Below are 15018 nucleotides of genomic sequence, written 5' to 3'. Positions count from 1 at the left end.
CCAGATAGCTCCTTCACATTTTCTCTCTGTCCAATGATGCAGGTGAACTCCACCATCACACATAAACACACCCCAGTTACAGAGCACTCCATAATTCTAATCTATTCCTATCTATCAATGCTCAACACTTCAATCTATCCCAGTTCCTACAAAATTTAAGTCTCTTTCTTAAGTGGTTATGACTAATGAACATCCCTGATTTTTAAAACAGTGGTTGAGTTCAATATTCTCCTAAGGAGAAGACATCCTTTCTGTAGCCACCCTGTTGAGATTTCCCAATTATTTTATCGAGCTTTCTCTCACCCTTCTATACAGTAGATTCCAGTTAATTGAGGCACTGATCTTACCCTGATCCCAACCCTTTCAGCACCTTGATGATCTCCACTCACCTCCCTACACAACCAGACAAATCCCGAGCTCTACTGTTGCCTCATAATCAGGCTGCTTAGTGTCTGCAACTGCATCCACATCTCCTCCAACCTCTCAGTCGAGAAAGAGATGTGCCCACCCACCCCCTCTGATTGCAAGACCTCCCTCACTCACTCCCAGCCCCTCCATCCCTAATCCATTTGGTGTTACAGACACCGTACTTTACTGCAAATGTTTGGAAGCACTGAAAGGAAATGTTACAGCTATTTAAGACCTTGGGTGTTACTAACGCTTACTGTGGAAAGTCTAAATTCAAAATATATTGGCATGACACATAATAATCACACCACACACCTTTTATGGCATCTGTCAATTTCTGTACCATTAACCTGTTAGCTAACTGCAAACCTGGACAAGGGGTCTGGGCAGATAGAGGGACAGTCCACCACATCACAAATATAAGATTATCCTGCCAAAGTATTAACTCTCCTTCCCTATAGAGGTGCTGCCAAAACAAGATGTTTCCTTCGTAACAAAGCAAGTGTTTGATTCACATTCCGCTCCACATGCAAAAGGAAAAGTTGAGGTGTTCAAAAATCGAGCAGGGATACTTATAACCATACAACAATTAAAGCACGGAAACAGGCCATTTCGGCCCTTCTAGTCGGTGCCAAATGCTTACTCTCACCTAGTCCCACCGACCTGCACTTAGCCCATAACCCTCCATTCCTTTCCTGTCCATATACCTATCCAATTTTACTTCAAATGACAATATCCAACCTGCCTCTACCACTTCTACTGGAAGCTCGTTCCACACAGCTACCACTCTCTGAGTAAAGAAATTCCCCCTCGTGTTACCCTTAAACTTTTACCCCCCAACTCTCAACTCATGTCCTCTTGTTTGAATGTCCCCTACTCTTAATGGAAAAAGCCTATCAATGTCAACTCTATCTATCCCCCTCATAATTTTAAATACCTCTATCAAGCCCCCCTCAACCTTCTACGCTCCAAATAATAAAGACCTAACTTGTTCAACCTTTCTCTGTAACTTAGGTGCTGAAACCCAGGTAACATTCTAGTAAATCTCCTCTGTACTCTCTCTATTTTGTTGACATCTTTCCTATAACTTGGTGACCAGAACTGTACACAATACTCCAAATTTGGCCTTACCAATGCCTTGTACAATTTTAACATTACATCCCAACTCCTATACTCAATGCTCTGATTTATAAAGGCCAGCATACCAAAAGCTTTCCTCACCACCCTATCCACATGAGATTCCACCTTCAGGGAACTATGCACCATTATTCCTAGATCACTCTGTTCTACTGCATTCCTCAATGCCCTACCATTTACCATGTATATCCTATTTGGATTATTCCTACGAAAATGTAGCACCTCACACTTAACAGCTTTAAACTCCATCTTTCAGCCCACTCTTCTAACTGGTCTAAATCTCTCTGCAAGCTTTGAAAACCTACTTCATTATCTACAACGCCACCTACCTTCGTATCATCTGCATACTTACTAATCCAATTTACCACCCCATCATCCAGATCATTAATGTATATGACAAACAACATTGGACTCAGTACAGATCCTTGAGGCACACCACTAGTCACCAGCCTCCAACCTGTCAAACAGTTATCCACCACTACTCTCTGGCATCTCCCATCCAGCCACTGTTGAATCCATTTTACTACTTCAATATTAAAACCTAAAGATTGAACCTTCCATGCGGAACCTTGTCAAAGGCCTTAAATAAAAACTGATTCTTCCCAACTTTAGCAATCGTTTTCCAGTAAGAGGTGGTCAATTAAAACAAGGACATTCAAGTAAAGCAACAGCCTTTGTCAGTAGCACAGCCTGTGAAGATGTTGCCTTAGCTCTTGTGACCCAGCTTCGATTCTGTTCTTGGATACAAGCTGTATGGAGTTTGTATGTTCTCAGTTTGAATGTATGGGTTTCCTTCCAAGTCTCAAACGCGTGGGTTAGTATGTTAATTATGTTAGTATGTTACTCTAAATTGCACCATTTATAATGCAGGGTAGAAACAGGAGGTGTGGCTAAAGTCAATAAGAAAGTAGAGATAATAATATGGGATTAATACAAATGGACAGTTTGATGGACAGCATGGACTTGATTAGCTAAGGGATCTGTTCCTGCACTCTATATGTTTGTCTGTGCCTATACCTTGGCTGTCCAGCACTCACCAATGACTCTGTAAACAGAGATGAAGACCAGCGTGAGCAGTATAAAGGCAGTGTTCCATTTCCATATGTCAGCGTTGACGGCAGAGATTCCCAGAAACATGAAGATGATGGTCTCTGCACCGCTCGCCAGCATTTTCATTGTGTATCTGACGGTGGTGATGGATTGCTCGCAGAGGTTGGCCTTCACGTACTTCTGACAGCAAATGCCACAGAATGTGATTCTGATAGAAAAGTCAGAAGTTAAGGTTAGGAGAGCTGAAGCAAAACTGCCAACAATACATAGAATAAAATGTACAGGGGCATTTCATTTTCCATTCCCCCACCCCTCCAACGCCGCAAACCATCATCACTTTGTCTCCTGTCTGGCTGATCTGAACCATCAACCTGCTGTAGCTGAGACTCCAGGGTGCAATCATGAACCTCAATGAACTAGTAAACATCCCCGCTCCCACACTCCTACTAGAAGAATGCTGGTCAGCTAGAGAAAGGAACCCGGACCCTTGCAAAGCAAGGCTGAACAAACTAGTCATGCTCCATCACTTCATCATATCATGCATGCATTCAAGTTCACCAGCTCACAGAACATAAATTTCAGCAATGTTAATTGAACGTCTTTTTTTGGGGGAGAAAAAAATAAAAGGTAACTGAGAAACCTCGAAAGACAATTAATTTGGCAGTGCAGAACAGTAGAGTATCTATTCATCTTCAGACTTAATTCACCCACAGAAAATCCTTCACTGTTCCTTCACTTTGAAAGGTGGCATCTAACAGAATGACATCAGTTTAAGGTGTCTCGTTTTTTGGTTTGTTCGTAATGGAAGTAAAGACTTAAGCATATAACTTTCACAGGGTTTATTTAAAGAATCTACAATAACATGGCCAAAAAAGGATAGATTTTATAGAATGTCCTAAAGGGAAAAAGACAAATAGAGTGGCAAAACAGTTTTGGAAAAGTTCTAACCTATTGAATCTCAGTAGTTGAATGCTTGCCAGTCAATGGTAGATGTAGCTGTAAAATTGGAGATGTACAAAGGGCAATAATTGATGGAACACAAGTATCTATTCATTTCCAAAATTTTAATAACATGTTCTGAACTAATGACGGATGGAGAGGAGCAGGCATGTACACTATACCACTTTTAATAAGTGATCCCCTATGACTCAAGTAACCATCGCTGCAGGTAATCTGGAGAAGGTTTTTCATTTCCTCTCGTCTATGCCACTACACCATGCTAATCTAATTATAAGCAGAATCTCACATTTTTGTTTACCATCAGTAATTTTTCATCCCCTTCCTCATCAAGAATCCAACTTCCTCTGCCTTAAATGTACTCAAATATTTGTTTCCATCTGCCCTTTGAGAAAGTAACTTCCAAGAGACGTACAGATTTTGCCTGATCTATTTTAATGGTGACCCCTTATTTTTAAAACAGCAACATCTAGCATACTAACTTTCCCCACAAACAGAAACATCTTTCCATTGACCTCTCAAAATCTTCAAAGAATTTATCAGTAATCAGATAAAAATTCTTCTATAGCAAATCACACAAAATACTGCAGAACTCAGCAGATTGTGCAGCATCTATGGAAAAGAATAAACAGTTGGCATTCTGGCCAAATCCTGTCTTCAGGACTGAAAAGATGGGGGGGGGGGGGGGAGAAGAGAGGAAGATGCCAGAATAAAAAAAAGATGGGGGGGGGGGAGAAAGAGGCTAGCTGGAAGATGATAGGTGAAACCAGGTGGGTCAGAAAGGTCAAGGGCTAGGGAAGGAAGAATCTGATAGGAGAGGAGAGTGGACCAGAGGGAAAAGGAGGAGGAGGGGCCCAGGGGGAGGTAATAGGCAGGTGAGAAGAAGTAAAAGGTCAGAGTGGGGAAAAGCACCACAGGTAGTGCTGCGGTCTTACAGCTCCAGCGATCAATCCCAACTGCTGGTGGTATGTGCCTGCCAAGTTTCCCCACAGGAAAGGTTAAAGGGACTCGAGTAGGGGAATGGGATTGTTCTGAGAGCTGGCTTTGACTTGATGAGCAAAGTGCCTTTCATTCATGTCAAACTGAAATATTCAATACTAAGCTAGCTGATCTCAAAGCGGAAACCGTATCTGGTATCTTCTAGCTTCCGCCTTCTTAAGAGAGATTCCTTGTTTCCCATTCTATCACAGAATCAGGTTTGTAAAGCACAGTACTAGGCCTATCAGTCCACCAAGTTCATTCTGACCATTACATCCATCTACAATAACTCCATTTGCCCACATTAAGCCTGCATCTTGCTATGCTTTGCCTTTTCAAAAGTCTGTCTAAGTGCCTCTTGTGGCATAATTATATCTGTCTCAACCACCTTCTGCAACCATGTTTCAGATATCACCCACTACTGGGCCTCCCTAAGCCGTACAACAGGCACAGCTGTATCTACTCTGCATCTGCCAATAACCGGTAGGCCTGGGAACAGTACAGCCAGAAATGAACAGCTTTTACTTACGCTAAAATGGCAGAAAGAGAAAGCATCTCGGCAGTGAGGTAGGAGAGATATGAAATCACAAAGACGAATCCCGGTTCAATCACTCTTACGTGCTTGGTGAATCTGGTTACCAAGGACAACAGGAATGCAAAGACGACACCGACGGCAGTTCCACCCAAACTTACAACGAAGAAAGAAACTAAGGGAATAGGGGAAATGGGAAGGGATAAAGAAAACACCATTTAAAACCCCACACTGGCTTCAATATAGTCAAACTGTGAATAAAGATGCAATAATGAAACATCCAACAGAAGTGGAGAGATAGAAAATAGTAACAATAATACCTTACATTTACATAGTATTTTTAATATAGTAAATATTACAATGGATTTCTGAAGTCTAACATTGAATTAAATTTGAATTGACAACCCAACCCCAGTAGACAATATGATCATGCAGGGTAATAATGTAATGCCTGACACATGACATATATTGTTCATACTAGAAACCGTTCTATATAATTCATAAACACTGTCATTAAGTTGTTGTGTTCACTTTAAGAGATAGTATCTAACAATGACGTCCATGTAAGGCAACTGGTTTTGGGTTGTTCGTAATGGAAGTAATGGGTTGCAGCTTTTGCTAAGCACATAAAATGATCCTTGCAGGTTATATTTGCAAAACCCTACAATAGCATGGCCTAAAAGGAATAGATTTTATAGAATGCTGTAAAGGGATATAGACAATTGAGTGGGATAAGGTTTTGGAAGAGTTCTAATCTATTGGATCTCAGCAGTTGAGAGCTCACCAAGTCAATGGTGGAAGTAGTTTCAAAATTGGAAGCACGTGAAGGACAATAATTGATGGAACACAGATGTTTCTAAAGCTTATAGGACTGGAGGAAAATATAGTGATGGGGTGTAGGAAAGCATGGGGGAATTTGAAAACAAGGAAATTAACTTTAAGTTCAAGTTAATTTGGATTATTGAGGGCCTCAGCTATGGGAAAACAGGATTTGGACAACAGACTAATGTTAATGTAGAACAGTAAGTAGTCCAGTCAGAAATATAGTTAAATAGTTTAGATACAGAAAGGAATGAAGCCCTGGAAGTGTTAGACATAATAAGACTTAAATGTCAGTGTGAATACATGATCAGAAGCTAACCTTGGGCCTGTACAAAATGCCAAGGTTGTGAAAAATCTGAATCAGTCTCAGACCTTTGCCAGAGGGGGTTGGAATCAATGGCTAGAGAAAAGTTGGGACAAAAGGATATAATCACATCTTTTCAGTACTGAGCTGGAGGAAATTTCATCACATCTGCAAGTAAATTCATGTCCCATTCTATTAAAATACTTAATACTTGGACAGAAACACCTGATGACAGTGCACAACCAGAGATATTAATATGTATTGTCCAACCCAGGTTGCCTACCTATGCCTTTGAAATAGTCCAGGCCTTGAATATTCCCTGCTCCAACTGCAACAAATGAATCAAAAACGTTGTACAGTACCTAAAATAAAGCAAAACATAATTGCAATCAATTAAATTCTTAATAAAAGCACTTTATGAAACTTTTGTTCCGATCTGAGTGGCTGCTTGGAAGCCCTATCATTAACAGTGGTTCCCTGCCTCTACTTCCCTAGGAGAGTCCCACAATTTACAGTCTCAGTCTACAGCTGAATATGGCAAAATGGCAAGCTGCTTTTGCTGACCTCCAAGTACAGAAATAATTTGTTCTGGACCAGCCTCATATTATCTCTGGCCAAGAAAGCATCCCACCACCTCTAACTCCTGAAGAGGCAAAGGAAATTCGGCATGTATTCACTGAGCTTCAGATGCACCATAGAAGGTATCATATTCAGATACATCACAGTTGGTATGGCAACTGCTATGCCCAAAGCCACAAGCCTGGCATGGAAACACCAATGCCCTTGAACAGGAAAGCCTACAAAAAGTAGTGAATACACCTTTCTCCAACTTCTAGTAATTCTGTCCCTCTCCCTTCCCCCATCCCACTTTCACTCTGCCTCCTCTGCCAGCTGCCTATCACCTCTCTCATGATTCTGCCTTCTTCTACTACCCATAATAGAAGGCTTATCCTTACATTCCTTCTTCACCTTTCCTACCGATCCCCTCCCTGCTTCGCCCCCCACCACCCCTTGATCTTTCCTCTGATTGGTTTTTCATCTGGCACCTTCCACCCTCTTTATAGGGCTCCTGCCCCCTTCTTCAGTCCTGACGAAGGGTCTCAACCCAAAACGTTGACTGCTCATTTCAACGGATGTTGCCCGACCTGCTGAGTTCATCCAGCTTGTTTGTACGTAGTGAATACACCCTAGTACCTCACAGGTAAGGCCCTCCCCACCACTGAGCACATCAGTCATCAGGAACCTCCACCATTCAAGCCATGCTCTCTTCTCACTGCTGCCATTGGGAAGGTGGTACAGGAGCCACATGACCCACACCTAAAGGTTCAGGAATGGCTATCACCAGTTCTCCATTAGGCTCTTGAACCAAAGGGGATAACTTCACTCACTCCTTCGCTGAACTGTTCCCACAACTGATGGACTTACTTTCGAGGACTCGACTCATTTTCTCTCTATTTATTGCCTATTTATTTATCATTATAATTATTCTCTTTTTTATTTGCACTTTTTGTCGTCTTTTGCAATTGATTGATTGCCCATCCTGTTGGATGCAGTCTTTTATTGATTCTATTGTGTTTCTGGCATTTATTCCTGGAAGAAAATGAATCAGCGTTGTACACGGAGACATATGCACTTCAATAATAAATTTACTTTGAACTTTGAAGAAATTGCAGGAAACTCTGATTATCACAAAGTTAACCTCCCCTCCATAGTGTTTACACTTCTTGATGCCTCAGTCCACAAAGTCCCCACCCACTCTGGATATACTCTCTTCTCCTCCCTCCCCCTCCAGGTAGAAGATACAAAAACTTCAGTGCACGTATCACCTGGGTCAAGGACAGCTTCTACTGCTGTTGAGCTAACGTCCTGTGATAAAGCACTGAACACCTCAAAACTACCTCATTGTGGCTCTTGCCCCTTAGTTGACCACATGTACTTTCCCTCTGACTGTAACACCAAATTCTGCATTCAGTTTTACTTTTCCTTTTGCACTACATGAATATACTTATGTATGGAATGAATTGTGGGCACGGCCTGCAAAGTAAGCTTTTCATTGCACCTCAATACCAATTACATTTGTAAATTAATTATCAATTACTATACTCCCATTCTACAGTTATAGTCAAGTGCCAACTTTGTAGTTCATAACGAAACAGTCGCAGGAACCAAACTTGTCAATATTCTGAATGTTTCGGACAAGATTAAGATCTCACTAAAAGCTGTTTGTTATGTGCCATGTCATATTACATGGGCAATCATGATTGCTCTTGGCAGGTTTTTCTACTTAAGTGGTTTGCCATTACCTTCTTCTGGTCTGTGGCTTTACAAGACAGATGACCACAGCCCTTATCAATAACCTTCAGAGATTGTCTGCCTGGCATCAGTGGTCGCATAAACAGGACTTGTGTTATACACCAGCTACTCATACGAACACGACCATGACCACTTACTGCCATGGCTTCATGCGACCCTGATTGGGTGTTTTGGGGGTGGGGGGGGGTGTTTAAGCAGGTGCTACACCTTGCCCGAGGGCGAACTGCAGGCTAGTTGAGGAAAGGAGTGCCTTACACCTCCTTTGGTAGAGATGCATCTCCACCCCGCCACACAAAAGCTATTAAAGTTACTAACATGGAAAAAAAATGTAAAATTTCTTTTTTAAAATTTTTTTAAATGCTTTTCTAAAAACCAACCACAAACAAAAAAAACCAACAGCAAAGTGAAGATTAATACAGTGCAAAATAAACATATCAATTGTATAATTCATAACAATAAGGTAACAGCACCCAGAATAAAATCATATAAAGTTAGTATCCTCCCCTCCCTCCCACTGAAAAACTCCAGGCCAACTATTACAATATGGAATAAAAAAATAATCAGAGCATTCAACCCCCCAAAACTGTCAATATAAATGAAAAATAATAATGCCTACTACTAAAACGATAATGTAATTTCCATCAAAAAGAAACCATAAAACTTAGAGAGAAAAAAAGCTGAAAGTAAGGGATTAAAAAGAATAAGCTTAAACTAAAGCTTATTGGAAAAAAGCTTGGACATTATTGGACATTGGAAAAAAGTTGAATTTCCCCATGGGGATGAATAAAGTATCTATCTATCTATCTCTTCTAAAGAGTTATGAAAATATTCAAGAAAAGGTCCCCACACCTTTTGAAATTTTATGTCCGAATTGAGAATTGAGTAATGATTTTTTTTCAAGGTCTAAACATATTATTAAGCCATTGAGCATGAGTGGGTGGGGCAACATTTCTCTACCTAAGGAGAACTAAGGATAAGTTTAAACTACTTAGAAACATAAATAAATACAAATAATTTATAGACATAATTACCTACTGCAAATTCTTCACAGAAGTCTCCATGGTAGAAGATATTGAAAGTTGCCAACGATAATTGACAATTGAAGCACTATAGGGAGTTAGAAACTAGAAGCAATCGCTATCACTACACAACAGTAATAGAACATTGGTTCTCATCATGGATGTGTCTTTAGCTCACTGCTCTACTCTCTCTGCACCCATGACTGTGTGACTAGGCACAATTCAAATGCCAACTATAAATTTGTTGTTGATACAACCATTGTGGGTAGAATCTCAGATGGTGACAAGAGAGTGTACAGGAGCAAGATACACCAGCTAGTTGAGTGGTGTAGCGGCAACAACCTTGCACTCAACGTCAGTAAGACTAAAGAGCTGATTGGGGATTTCAGAAAGGGTAAGACAAGGGAACACACATCAGTGCTCACAAAGGAATCAGAAGTGGAAAGAGTGAGCAATTTCAAGTTTCTAGGGTTAATACCTCTGAGGGCGTAACCTGGTCCCAACATATTGAAGCGGTTATAAAGAAGGCAAGACAGTGGCAATATTTCATTAGGAGTTTGTGGAGATTTGGTATGTCACCTAAAATATTTAAAAACTCCTACACTTATACCCTGGAGGGCACTTTGACTGGCTGCATCACTATCAGATACAGGGGGTGGTGTGGGGGAGGGCAACTGCACAGGATCAAAGAAAGTTTCAAAGTTGTGATATTAGTCAGCTCCATCATGGGTACCAGCCTCTGTAGTATCCAAGACATCTTCAAGGCGTGGTGCCTCAAAAAGGCGGCGTCCATCATTTACAGATCCCCACCACCCAGGATATGCCCTCTTCTCATTGTCAGGAAGGAGGCACAGAAGCCTGAAGGAACATACTCAACGATTCAGGAACAGCTTCTTGCCCCTGCCATCTGATTTCTGAATGGACATTGAATCCATGAACACTACCTCACTACTTATTTAACTGTTTGATATACATATTGGTACTTAATGTAATTCAGTATTTTTTCTACATTTATGTATTGTACTGCTGCCACAAAACATATGCTGGGGATATTAAACCTGATTCTAAAAACTACCAATGCTTGAGCATGATGTGCCTTGCAGACCTAGATCCAATGCCTCCAAAAGAAAATGGCCACAGACACGATTGTCATCTGTCCAAATTATCAGTATTCTGAAGGGTATGATAAAACTGCATATGTAATATTACTAATAAAGGAAGGAGTTGAAATCCAGGCAACTATTGATCCATTAGCTCAACACTTATTGGAAAATTGTTGGGAACCATAAATGAGATTAACATAGGGCAGTTAAATCATAAAACCATAAGAAAATCAAGCAGGGTCAACATGGTTTAATGAAGTGGAAAAAAGGTAATTAATAGAGTTTTTATGGATTTACAGCAGATAAGGTATCAAATATAAACTTTACCACACCAATAACAGCACACAAATAATATTGATGGAATTGGTTAAAGTTTACCTTTATTTGTCACATGTACATTGAAGCATACAGTGAAATGTGTCATTTGTGTTAACGATCAATAGAGTCCGCAGATGAGCAACGAGAAGCCCACAAGTGTTGCCATATTTGCAACACCAGCAAAACAGGCCCATAACTTACTAAGCTTAACGTACATCTTTAGAATGTGGCACACGGAGGAAAAGGAGTCACGGGGAGAACACACAAACTCCTTACAGACAGAAGCAGGAATTGAACCCTGATTGCTGGTTCCTTTATTGCGTTACGTGAACCACTATGCTACTGAGCCACCCACAATAAAGTCAGGATAAATGGGTCTCCTTGGGTTTGGTTAGACAATTGGTAACTTCTTCTGCTGTCTCCATCAATATGGAGACCTCAACTATTTACAATATAATGTCTCAGATGAAACAGTCAAGTATATGGTGAGCAAACTGCTGATGAAATAAGTTAGTAAATTGTGAGGAAGAGAACATCTACAAAGGTATTTGGATTACATTAGGGGCAAATAGTACGTAGATAGTTTACGTGGGGAAAATGTGAGGTTATGCCTTAGAAAAATACAACGGAAAATTATTTAAATGGAGTAAGACTACAAAACTTCAATGTAGCCTTGACTTGAAAAGTTAATGCTCTTGCTCTGCCCATAGATGTGGCCTGAACTGCTGAGTATGTCCAGCATTTTAAACGTATTAATACTTGGAGATCCAGTGCTCCTAGTGTTGAAATACAAAAAGAAAGCAGATACAGCAATTAAATAGGAATAATTGAGTATTGGTCTTTATTTCAAGTGGTATGGAATATGAAAGTAGGGAACCTTATTGCATCTTTAGAAAGCACTTGTGTGATTACACCTGAACTATTGTCTATGGTTTGGGCCTTCATATTTAAGGTAGATGTACTTGCACTGCTGGGGAAATGACAGGTCTGGATGCTGAAAGGACAATTGCTCTAATGGTAATTATAAAACCAAGGGGCATATTGCAAAGTAAGGGATCATTCATTTTAGATGGAAAAGTGAATAAATTTCTTCTGATGACTGGAGCTTTGGAGGAGGTATCTGCAAATATGTGTAAAGCACCGATAATCAACCAAGCTACAAAGAAGTCAAGCATGTGGGGAAAGAGGGAGAAGCGATATTAAGGCAGACAGGTTTAAACCATGAGCTTAATGAGCAGTGGAACAGGATCAAAGCCAAATAGCCTACACCACCTTCTCTGATGTGCTTTAGTCCAAAAAAAAGTCCAAATAAAAACTTGCTCAACCAGTGTTTTGTCCATATTTATCACTAGGGGGCACCAAACTAATGCAGTTCCAACAAATGGGTTCAATATACAGTAGATTGCAAACAAGCTGACTGCTTCGCAATGTCTCACTGGATAATGTGCTCAAATCTCTGGAGTTCAGAGTGCTACCAGCTAAACTAGGCTGCTATATCTCTTCACATGCTGATGTGATATCAGCACATGCCCAGGAATCAATCTTTAGGACTCATATTTGACAATGTCTTCCACCGCTCAACTTTCCTTCACACTCACAACTAGGACTTAATTTATAGTGTTCATGGTGTAACATAACCACATCTTTTGTGTTTGGTTCCTACATATTGTATACCCTAGCTCAAGTCCTCCCGTTTCTTTATGGGAAATGTCAAGGTCTTTGTTCAAGACATTGTTGTGGTTCCATTAATGCCTGGACACTCCTCCCTTTTAACTTGTGTGGAATAGCTTGAGCTCCATCTGCAGTGGTTTCCTTGATAATGCGACACACCTTGAGCATGCCTTCAACCCAAAATGGGGTGTGATGGGTTCACAAAGGTGTGACTGCCAAAACAAAGTGGTGGGGGAAGTTCACCAGTGCCAAGATCTAGGGAACAGTCAGTGCTCTGGTAATGGCACGTACTGTCACATTTTGTCTGTGTGTCCACGAGCCCTGGCATTTCGATCTCCATACACCTCTCCTATGCCTGATAACATTTCTTGAGAAGTAACCTGACATTAAAGAATTTAACCTGAGGAAATTAGCAAATAGGTTGCCTGACCACAAGACCTAACAGCATTTTCTTAATTCACACGGACAAGACACACTGTGTTATGGCATATGATTAGTTCTCAGCCCTTTTCATCAAGGATAGCAGCCATTGTGGGGTCTTCTCTCCACTGACAAGAATGATAAATCTCAGTCGACACTTTGACAGTCAATTAGAATATTATAGGCTCACAACTCCAGAAAGTGGATACAGACATTCCTCACCATATAATACCACCATCTTTCTGACAAAGCCAAGTTCATAAGGATTTGGGAAGGCTACATCTGCCCCCTCAGGGACACCTTGAGCAATTTCACAAAACAGAAGGGGAGGTTTCCCTTTGACATGATAATTATCCATGCCTTAGTTAATCACTGAATCTGATTAGTTATCTCACTGCTGCTGTACAGTCCTGCTCTGCATGAATTGTCCGATCCTGTACAACCAGACTTCAGATTCACACATAGATCCCACCACTAAACACATCTTTACACACCAACCCTCTACTTTGCACAGTGATCAATTCCTTTGTCCATTCGTCCCTCCCTTCTAATCTCCCTCCAGCCACTTATCCCTGCAAGTGGGCTATGTGCTATACCTGCTCATACACCTCCTCCCTCACCTCCATTCAGGGCCCCAAACAGTCCTTCCAGGTGAGGCACCACTTCACCTGTGAATCTGCTGAGGTCATCCCGTGCTCCCGATGCGGCCTCCACTACATAGATGAGACCACCTTAGTTGAGCATCTCTGCACAATCTGCCACAAGCGGGACTTCCCGCAGGCCAAACATTTTAATTCCCATTCCCACATGTCAATCCATGGCCTCCTCTTGTCCCAAGATGAGGTCACCTTCAGAATAGGGGCAGCAACACCTTATATCCCGTCTGGGCAGCTTCCAACCTGATGGCATGAATATAGATTCTCCTTCCAGTAAACAAATTTCCCTCCACCTTCCTCCATTTCCCCACTATGACCTTTTACTACTTCCCCTAGGTCCTCTCCTCCTTCCCTTGAACCTTTCTCACCCACCTGGCTTCACCTATCACTTTCCAGCTAGCCTCTTTCCCCTCCCTCAACCTTTTTATTCTGGCATCTTCCCCCTTCATTTCCAGTCTTGAAGAAGGGTCTCAGCTTGAAACATCAACTGTTGATTCATTTCCATAAATGCTGTTTGACCTGCTGAGTTCCTCCAGCATTTTGTATGTGTTGGTTCAGATTAACATAATAGGGAAGAAGCATTATAGAAGTATCTTCCCCCTCCCCAGCCATCTTCTCCCATTATGCCCATTCTGGTCAGCTGATGGAAGGAACAGTAATCCCATCTCGAACAGAATTGAGTACAAAACTTTGATGCAATTTAAAAATACTCATGGTGGCCTTCAGCAACCTGTTCTATGTGGCTGAATTTCAATGTTACTTCCTGTATCCAGAGATACCGGCCATGTGACAGACGCACTGCCACCTGGCTGGTCGGAGGACACACCACACGCCAATCAACATTTGGTCCCGCCCAACTAATCAATGCACACCTAAATTATTGGTCACCTTAATTGGATTATCTCGCCCAGCCCCATGCTATAAAAGGTGAGACTTGTCCCTGGCTCGGTCTCTCTTACAGACCACCTCATTGAAGGTAAGTGCATTGATTTATGTTTGGGAAGGTCTATCATTTGTCCTGGTAAGGGAGCCGCGGCTATCCAAGGTCAAGGGGGATAGCTGTTGTAGTGTTTTTCCCTTGTTCTTTGTATGTGTAACCGTACCCTGTCCCCACACCGCTTCCTGTGTATTGTATTTGCTTGTGTTGACCCAACTTCCCCTTAAATAATAATTTTATTATTAAAACTGTGTGTGAACTGTGTGTGTCCAGGCCTCTACTGTTGAGACTCAAAGAACCAGTTATTTCCATCACAACATACTTACCCTTCCCCTGTACGTCAAACTTGCAAGACAGTAATGTTCCATCATTGGATAAAGGGACTTAATTCAT

The 15018-nt window shown here is 41.3% G+C and overlaps 1 protein-coding gene across 3 annotated transcripts in view; it reads right to left on the bottom strand.

Annotated features, from left to right (window-relative positions):
- The window catches only part of slc9a3.1 (solute carrier family 9 member A3, tandem duplicate 1), a 151714-nt gene that overhangs the window by 31465 nt on the left and 105231 nt on the right, over positions 1-15018 (bottom strand). For all 3 annotated transcript variants that reach the window (XM_073024168.1, XM_073024167.1, XM_073024169.1), the window contains exons 4-6: positions 6472-6550; positions 5060-5237; positions 2583-2803 (exon numbers count right to left, since the gene is read on the bottom strand). In XM_073024168.1, the coding sequence (XP_072880269.1) occupies positions 2583-2803; positions 5060-5237; positions 6472-6550 (478 nt within the window). The remainder of the gene's footprint in view (positions 1-2582; positions 2804-5059; positions 5238-6471; positions 6551-15018) is intronic.

Source organism: Hemitrygon akajei, chromosome 20, assembly GCF_048418815.1.
Source record: "Hemitrygon akajei chromosome 20, sHemAka1.3, whole genome shotgun sequence".
In the NCBI taxonomy this organism is placed as follows: domain Eukaryota; kingdom Metazoa; phylum Chordata; class Chondrichthyes; order Myliobatiformes; family Dasyatidae; genus Hemitrygon; species Hemitrygon akajei.
This window is presented reverse-complemented; position numbering and strand designations above follow the sequence as displayed.